The sequence below is a fragment of the Polypterus senegalus genome, chromosome 8 (genome assembly GCF_016835505.1).
Source record: "Polypterus senegalus isolate Bchr_013 chromosome 8, ASM1683550v1, whole genome shotgun sequence".
NCBI classification, from domain to species: Eukaryota; Metazoa; Chordata; class Cladistia; order Polypteriformes; family Polypteridae; genus Polypterus; species Polypterus senegalus.
In genome coordinates, this window is record NC_053161.1 from 175,027,821 (window position 1) to 175,037,391 (window position 9,571).

Here is a 9,571-nt window from a genome sequence, read left to right on the forward strand (position 1 = left end):
TAGTTGTATTCGCAGCAGGTTGTCGACAAAACACTTGGAAAAGTTAGATTTCCAAGTTTAATTTTGCAGATTTAGACGCATATCTAAATGTGTGGTCGACAATAAAAAGTTAAACTATTCTTAGTTCTCAAATTACACATCTTACACATTGTAAATTCATACATACACTAATCACTAAATTACTATACTGAAGTTGGTCACTGATGTCTGAATTTGACGTCACAGTCTCTTGTTTACTATCTACATGTGCCAGAAGCCGCTTTGTGGATCCTCCGATCATGTGCCTGCTGCGATGTCTGCTGAATGGCTCGATGTGCTGAAGCACAATGTCGACACACAATGCATTCCTGGTGCTTTTATATTCAAGAATCGCATATTCCACAGCAGCGACATTTGAGCCACAGTGAAAAATTACGGACATGGTGAAAGGTCTGTTTTGTGATTAAAGCGGATATTTTGGCTTTAACCTCTAAATGTCCACTTTAGCCTCGTGGTTTACTTTATCCATCCATTCATCCTCTTCCGCTTATCCCAGGTCGGTCACAAGCAGTAGCTTAAGCAGAGAAGCCCAGACTTCCTCTCCCCGCCACTTCTTCCAGCCTTCTGGGAGGATACTTGCCATGCTCCCCAGGCTGTGCCGGGAGACATAGTCCTCCAGCGTGTCCTGGCCTCCGGCCTTCCTCGTTGGTTTGCCCGAACACCTCACCAGGGAGGCGTGCCCAGGAGGCATCCTGATCAGATGCCCGAGCCACTTTATCTGACTCCCTCTCTCGATGCAGAGGAGCAGGGCCTACTTGAGCCCTCCCGATGACTGGAGCTCCTCACCCTATCTTTAAGGGAAAGCCCATACACCCCGCGGAGGAAACTCATTTCAGCCGGCTTGTATTTGCGATCTCGTTTTTTCTCGGGTCACTACCCAGGTCTGCGACCATAGGTGAGGGTAGGATGTGATTGACTGGAAAACTGAGAGTTTCGGGCCACGGCTCAGCCTTTTGTCACCAATGGCTGGACCGATGTGCAGAGCTCGTGATCTTCAAGCGGATGCCGTGACCAATCTGTCTGTCAATCTCACGATCCATTCTTCCCTCACTCGTGAACAAGAAACCCAAGATACTTAAACTCCTCCACTGGGGGCAGGATCTCGCCTCAACCCTGAGAGGGCATCTAATTTTCTCCGGGTTGAGGACCATGCTCTCGGATTTGGAGGTGCTGATTCTCATCCCAGCTGCTCATTAATTAGCTGCGAACTATTCCAGAGAGAGCTGAAGATCACAGCCTGATGAACCAAACAGGACAACATCATTGCAAAAAGCAGTGACCCAATCCTGAGTCCAATAAACTGACCCTTCAACACTTTTATTATGCTTTAGAAATTTGGTCCATCAGTTATGAACAGAATTGGTGACAAAGGGCAGCCCTGGCGGACAAAAATTTTTTTTTTTTTTTTTGTTTTTGTTAAAACGGGTTAAACTTCCCCGCTCTTGTAAAAAAAAAATCAAATCATTCATTTCTTTGCTCATATGTCATTTTAGAGCGGGGGCCCTGTCATTTTTTTTGGCCACAGGTTGTTTTTTTTTGCTGTGAGGTTCTGTTTGTGGGAGATTTCAGGATGGATTGCAGGTGCTCTCATAGGGCCCCTGTGTGCTTTTTTGTTAGTTTTTATCACTGAAAGACTTCCACGATATGTGTCCCAAACATGAAAAGGGACCATGTGGCGGACTTTTTGTTCATCAAAGTCCCCAAAAGCGCCGCAACCGTCATCTTTTACCCGTGTGTTTTGGGAACACCAGCCAAACGTCTTGGCAACGGGAAAGTGGGGCAAGGTAACTGGTGTTTGGGTTTCCCCCCAAAAAGAGTTTCAGTACTTTGTGATTGGCAGGTTCGCCCGCTAAAGTGTCAGATTCTTATTTAATTATGCTGTTTTTTGTATCTTCTGAATTGCATTCAGGTTCCCTGATGCAACGCTAAAACCCTTCTTTATGGGATCTGTATTTTATTGTGTTCCAGCCCAAAACCGGGCTTTTAACAATAAACAGTATAAAAAAATGATTAAGGGGGGATATAATTACCGGGGGCGGATGTCCCCGGGCCCTTAGTTTGACACATATGGACTAAATAGAACGAAAAGATATATTTTTTCAAATGTGACCCCAAAATTAGATAGAGTTGGCCCATACACCCTGCATGCCTAATTAGTCATCCCCCCCTGCCTTATTTTTTTCCATTCATCTAATGAATACACTGAGTATGGTTTTACCAAAACAATCACTGATGGCAAAAAGATCCATTATTAAAGTATTAGATCGGTTATATATTTTAAAATATATAAAACCGCAACCCAGGGAAGATATTTGTTAAAAAGCTGAAAAAAAAAGGAACATTTAAAAAAAACAAAGACTGTCAAACGTATTTGTTTTGTGGTGTTCGAGTGTTGCTGTCATCAAGGTTTGATTATATTTTTTTCAATCAGGTTGTATTTGTAGGATTTTTGTGTTCGTTTACTTTCCCGGTTTGTAAATCTTGAAGATGACAGGTTTATTATGATTGCTTACTGCATCAATAAAATCCCTTCTTTTTTCTGACACCTGACACACTGCATGCGGGTTTTTCCCTGTCTTCCTTTAGCGGGACATTGACTTTTCCACCTTCTTTTTTTCCCGCGTAGCTGGTTTTTGAATATTTTTTCAGGCCTTTTTTGCTCCCTTTTTCAATTTTTAAATTGGTTTTTGTTGGCGTTTTTGGGGCTGTTGCCTTTTATCTGTGCACCGCATTTCCCCTGGGAGCTCGGTGTTCATATGGGTTCCCGGTGCTGGTCCCACCCGGCTTTTCCCTGGCTGTATTTAATGTTACCTTAGTCCGGATTAAAACTTTCCCCCAATTTTGCTGGTTTTGTTAAAACCCCACCCTGACCATCTTCCCTCCCAAAGCACAGTCCCACCCGTGAATATTTCCCCGGGGTTTTGCTAGGGATTGCCGTGGGGCCTTTAAAGGGCAGGCATAAATTCAAGCCAGCGGCCTGTCTATAAACAATTTTAAAAGGTAGGTTTACCGGGGCTTTTTTTCAAGTAGCAGAACTCATAAATTTGGTTGTATTCACTTTCCCCTTCTTATTTTTTCGCTCCCTTTCTAATTATAAAATCATTTTTTCTTCAGCGGTTTTTGGAGGTCTTCCTGTTTTCTATGTACTGGGGGATTACGTGGGGGATGATTCCCAAATCCCCCCCCGGGCTTAATCATCCCATTACAGTAAATGGAAAAAAACCTTTTCCAGTTTGACCATTACTCATAGAATTTCGATATAAAACCGCCCAACTTTTGTGGGAAAAAAGGAATGAACCCCCAAAATTTTAGCCTTCCCCCCGGAAATTTGGGGAATTTGTGGTGGTGAGTGGTGGTAGGGCTTTGCCTTTTTTTGTATAAAATATATATATATATATATGTATATTTTATGTATATATATATGTGTATGCATATATATGCATATATATATGTATATATATGCATATATATATATGTATATATATTACGCATACATATATATGTATATATATATGCATATATATATATATATGTGTATACATATATATGCATGTATGTATATTATTACGTATGCACATATATATATTATTACATGTGTGTATATATATTATATATGTATGTATATATATTATGTATATGTATATATATATATGTGTATATATGTATATGTATGTATATATGTGTATATGTATGTATGTATATGTATACATTATGTATATATATATGTATATATATGTATATATATGCATATATATATATATGTATATATATATATATATATATGTATATATATGTATATGTGCATATGTATATATATGTATATGTATGTATATATATATATATATGTATATGTATATATATATGTATGTATATATGTGTACATATATATATATATGCATGTATATATGTATGTATATATGTATGTATATATATATATATGTATATATGTATGTATATATATATATATGTAGGTATATATATATATGTATGTATATATGTATGTATGTATATATGTAGGTATATATGTATGTGTGTATATATATGTATGTATGTGCTCAAACACAGGAACATATGTTGGTATAAAAGTATAACAATACAATGGGCAGATGGGGAATGTCTGATGATAGCATATATCGCCGAAGTTACTGCTCTTTACCATTCTTTCCTCTGCATGGCCTGGAGTACAAAAGAAACGGCATATAGCAACATGCGGGGACTGGCAGGAACACTTAATAAAACTAAATAAAAAGAAAATCAAGTGACGGTGAGTTACGAAGAAGGCAGCTTCGCCAGCGTTTTTGTGTCAGCAAACTTGGTTGGGGCGTTAGATGCATGCGTGGTACACTGCAGAGCTATAGCGCGTCTTTATGTGAAAACAGCCGTGTCAGATGGTGGTGTATGGATTGATTCTGAACGCGACTGAGAGAATGAAAAGTGAATAAAAAAACTAACCTTTACAAGGATCATAAATTGCTCCGGCTGTTACAGACTGAAATCAAATGTATGCTTTTATTCTAAAATAGTAAGACTAATAGCAGTTTACTTCTCAAAACGGAGTGATGCAGGATCGACACTCACGACCTTTTGATTCCCAGGCGGGAACTGATTCAATTGCACCACGGAAACAGTTACAATAAACGGCTGTCAGTGTGGCATGTTAAGGCAGCTTTTTGTTTCTGCAGTTATATTTTTGAAAAAAAAAAACAATTGTTGGGTGTTATATTTGTACCTTTTGTGAAAATGTTTCTTTGATATTTGAACTTCAGGCTTCATACATTATATAGTTTATGCCTACATGTTGTCATCTACTACTAGAATATAAAAAGCGTTTCTGTTTTAACAATGTGTTTACACAGATTACTATAGAAACGGAACAGACATGAAATGCGTGTGTTCCAAATACCGATCTATTATTTCCACTGTAAAACTCCACTTCACTCCCAGATACTCATTCAAGGCATTAGCTGAGAGAAGTTCGTGCACGTTCTAAATTGGTAGGGGGATGGAATAGCCGGCTGCTCCTAGCTTCTCGTTATCAGCACATATAGAGGACAAAGGACGCTGGTGGAGAGGTGTGAAAGAGATTTGTCCTGATCGTACTCGTATGTCTGTTTTTTTTTTTTTCCAAGCAGTGCTATTATTGACAGCTAAGACACATTTGTTTCCTTAGCAGTTTTCCTGCTTTCACTGCATTGCTGAAAGTCGATGCGCTCAGTCGAGCGTTGTACCTACAAGTGTCTCATCAAATTAGTTGCTCCAAATGTCTTTGCTTTAATACACCATAACTAACACCTACATTTTTCATTTTAAACTTCACATATAACATTCCTATCTCTTTTCAGATACTTTAAGATATTTCCAAACAGCAGTTATTTTCTTCACCACTTTCCACTCTGTGCTTTCTGTCAGTCCTGCGCGTGCCCTCAGATTAAAATATTCCATGTCATGAAATCAGTCAACCAACTACAAGCCGATTTTGATTCAAGGCCGATTAATTTGTCTAACACAGCGATTCTCAACCTTTTTCTCTTTGTGAACCCCTTCCAAAAACCGGAATAAATTGGTGAACCCCCTATGTAGTCATTACGATATAGTAAATTAAACAATAAAATTGGATTGTTTATTAAAATTTACTTTCCATATTGAATAATAAATTATTCATAATGAAAAACCTAAACATAATCGTAAAACATTTACAGAAAAATATTAGTAAAACTAAGGTTTATCCTTGTACGTTGGATGTTTTCTTTCAATGTGTCTACGTAGGTTTAAACTGCTGTTATCAGGACTTCATTACAAATAACACAAAGTGCTTTAGTTTCTGACTCATCCTCGATAAAATAAAAACCTATTCGTAAATAGTCGCTGTTATATTTTCGTTTCTTCTCTTTGTCTTACTATGTTCGCCAGTTTTTTTGCTTGCTTTCAGTCTGGAGAGACGTTAGCTCACTGCCACTTTCAGTTTGATCACCCTGTTTTGGTACCAAACCAGGGACTGAAGTAGAAGTACAAACAATTTATTGCTCATCCAGCTTATTGTCAGACTTGATAAAACTACCAATTTCTAACCATCCATCCATAATTAAATTAAGGAGTAATATTTATTCACTTTCACGTTCGATGTGCACACGTAGTAAGTAAAAAGTCTTTATCGTAATATATTTACACACACTATGCACTACCAGTTTATCTTATTAAAATCACTCGTGGTTCTTAAGTGCGTCGTACAATTCAGTTCGACTCTACTCTCCCTTGTCTGATTGTGGTGTTTTTATATCCGCAGATGTTATTCTTGTTGTTTCGAGCGCATTCGGGGTTCTTGGTTCGCTGAATTGGAAGTTTCCGGATTATATGAGAATGTACACGCATAGTCAACGGCGTAGTGTCTCATCACGTTACAGATTGTTACCTGTTGTGACTCGACAATTTTACAGATTCTTCCGTCGCAATGTGTGAGTGACTGAGGTAATATTTAGGAATTTGACATTTAATTGATTTGTTGACCCATTTTTATTATTGTATTATTAATAGTACTGTGAATATATTTGCCTACATTTAAAATTTCATTATTTTTTACGTTTAGGTTTTAAAATTCAGCCATTACAATATTTTTTTCGTGGACCCCTTTTATAAAGCACGCGAACCCCAAGGGGGGGTCCCCACTGGTTGGGAATCACTGGTGTAACACTACTGTTTTAGTTCAGTTGTATGTATTGTTCATAGCGCTCTTCATTGAGTTTAGTCTTGGACTGCTTGATGATTGCAGCCATAACAGAGATAATATTTACATACATGAACACGCACATTAGAGGAAATAGACAGTAAAACCTGGCAAATTTTAGTTTACTTAACATAAATATGTCCCGACAGTAGATATCCTTTAATGGTGATTATAAATGTCACCGGTGTGACCAGTCCTGGTGTCACCTGCCGCTCCCCTATTTTCTAATCTTCTCATTTTTCTCCGAGGTCACAGCAGTTTCTGTAGGCCTGGGCACTGAGGCATCACTCATCCATTGTGTTGTTTTGCTTGGTGATTTAAAGAAGCCATTTTGATGTTTGTTTTGGTGTAAAATGGTTTTAGTTTCATTGTACATAAATTTGAGGACACATTCTGATTATTGAAAGTGTCTTTTTCATGTTTGGCATGGCATTCTGTTTTATAAAGTACTCTCTGTAATGGCTCAAACAAAGAAACCTTTTTCTTTCATTTACCCTTTTACTCAACAGATTAATTAATTATTTAATTTGTAATTTTTTAATTAAAGTCACATTATACATATTCATTTAAAGGGGATTTACACACATTTCAGTCATACCCTGTAGAAATGACAGCACTTTTTCTACATGGTCCCCCCATTTCAGGGCACCGTAATGTTTGGGCCAATTGATGTCAGAGGAGTTTTTGATTCCTCAGGTGTGTTTCATTGCTTTAGTTCTGTAGGCCTAAGACAACTCGGCTTGCTTCTGCCCTTTGGAGTATGTAGTGGCCATTGTTCAACATGAGGACAACAGCTGTGCCAATGATAGTCAAAGAAGCCATTATGAGGCTGAAAACAAAAATACCATTAGAGATATCAGTAAAACGTTAGGATGACTTAAATCAACTGTGTGGAATATCAATAAGAAGAAAGAATGCGCAGGTGAGTTCAGTAATCACAAAGGGACAGATAGGCCAAGGAAGACCACCACTGCTGATGACGGAAAATGTTGCTGCAGATTGCATTTTGATTACAGCTTGCACATCCTGATAGTAAGGATATTGCATGTATCTCTGTAACATCTTAAATTTACTACCCCATACAGATGGCATGATGTGTCTCAGGGTGACTGAGAGATTTCTCACCGGTCAAGCAGTTCACACCGAAAAGCCGCCATCGCCAAATAACCAACAGCTGTTAAGACCTGTAAGAGAACTGAGATTGTGTGATTTCTGTGTGATGGTCTCTGTAATGAAGGCACATGTTCAGCACACACTTCAAAGAGGATGACAGTAGGGAGCCTAAATCGGCTTATAATTAAGTCCTCATCATGAGCCTAAATGTCATTGTGATACATTAAAACTCACTTCTTGTGTAGCCTGTGAAACATCAGAATGTGAAATGTGCAATGAAATGAGATTCTGTTCAGTTCATTTTTTCCCCAGGTGTTGCTAAAATGCCAACACAAATAAAGTCTGCATGGGACTTAAAAATGCTCATAACTTGCCGTAACTTTAAGCCATTTTAAAAGCCAAGTTCTAGTTTTAAAAATCCAAACTTTTCTGTGATAAATGACTTACACATGTTGCCGAGCATAAGGAAGTTTTATATATGTGGCCCTGCGAAGTAGTTGTAATAGAGAACGTAAAATTAACAAATTGACTGTGCTTTCCATGTACGACTAAAGTTTTATAAATGCTTCTGCTTATCAAAGGTTGTTCCTAATTTCAGCCATCATGTATTTAATGTGAGTTAATGTTAATAATAAGGCAGTGGATTGAAATTAAGCTCTTTTTTTCCCCTTTTCTTTTAAAGTTTCTACAGGTAACAAAGATCAGTGCAGTTTGGAATCTGGAAAAGAATTCCCTGGCTGGAGTGCTCTTCAGAAACACACTGGAGTTCACACCGGAGAGATGCCATATTGCTGTAATGAATGTGGTAAACAGTTTTCACATATAAACAGTCTTCACAGACACACTAGAGTTCACACAGGAGAGAAGCCGTATTGCTGTAATGAATGTGGTAAACAGTTTTCACGTATAAACAGTCTGAAGAACCACACTAGAGTTCACACGGGAGAGAAGCCATATTGTTGTAATGAATGTGGTAAACAGTTTTCAAGAATGAGTAACCTTCGTAGCCACACTAGAGTTCACACGGGAGAGAAACTGTATTGCTGTAATGAATGTGGTGAACAGTTTTCACAAAAGATCAGTCTCCAGAGACACACTAGAGATCACACTGGAGAGAAGCCATATTGCTGTAATGAATGTGGCAAACAGTTTTTACGAAAGATCAGTCTTCAGAGACACACTAGAGTTCACACTGGAGAGAAGCCATATTGCTGTGATGAATGTGGTAAACAATTTTCACAAATGGGAAATCTTCAGAGACACACTAGAGTTCACAACGGAATATAAAGGGTAGCAGTTCAAAGATCAGTCCAGAAAAACTAGCGTCCTTCAGGACCCGTGAGTGAGGTTCACTTCTGTCTTGAAAAGTAAGCAAACTAAACTATTGTTGACAAATTAATATCTGAGCGAAGCCATATTGCTGTTTACGGTGATACCATCGTTCAACTGAAAGACAACACCCTGGTAACTTCTGTTTTTCACAAACCAACAGACAGACGAACCTACCTAAGAAGTGATAGCTTCCACCCCAAGCATATAAGGCGCTCCATTATTTTCAGCCAAGCAATACGGTACAGTCGTATTTGCTCAGACCCGACTGACCGGGATAAACAACTGCAGGAGCTTAGACAAGATTTCATCAGACAAGGTTGTACCCCGAAAACAACAGATACTCAAATAAGAAGAGTTATTGCCATA

General features: G+C 38.3%; 1 protein-coding gene across 1 annotated transcript; it reads left to right on the forward strand.

Moving 5' to 3' along the window:
* Window positions 1-1,696: 1,696 nt before the first annotated feature.
* LOC120534717 (gastrula zinc finger protein XlCGF49.1-like) lies at window positions 1,697-9,357 on the forward strand. The gene is made up of 2 exons (XM_039762302.1): window positions 1,697-1,823; window positions 8,556-9,357. The coding sequence occupies exons 1-2, from the start codon at window positions 1,697-1,699 to the stop codon at window positions 9,158-9,160; spliced, it is 732 nt and encodes a 243-aa protein (XP_039618236.1). The 3' UTR covers window positions 9,161-9,357.
* Window positions 9,358-9,571: the final 214 nt, after the last annotated feature.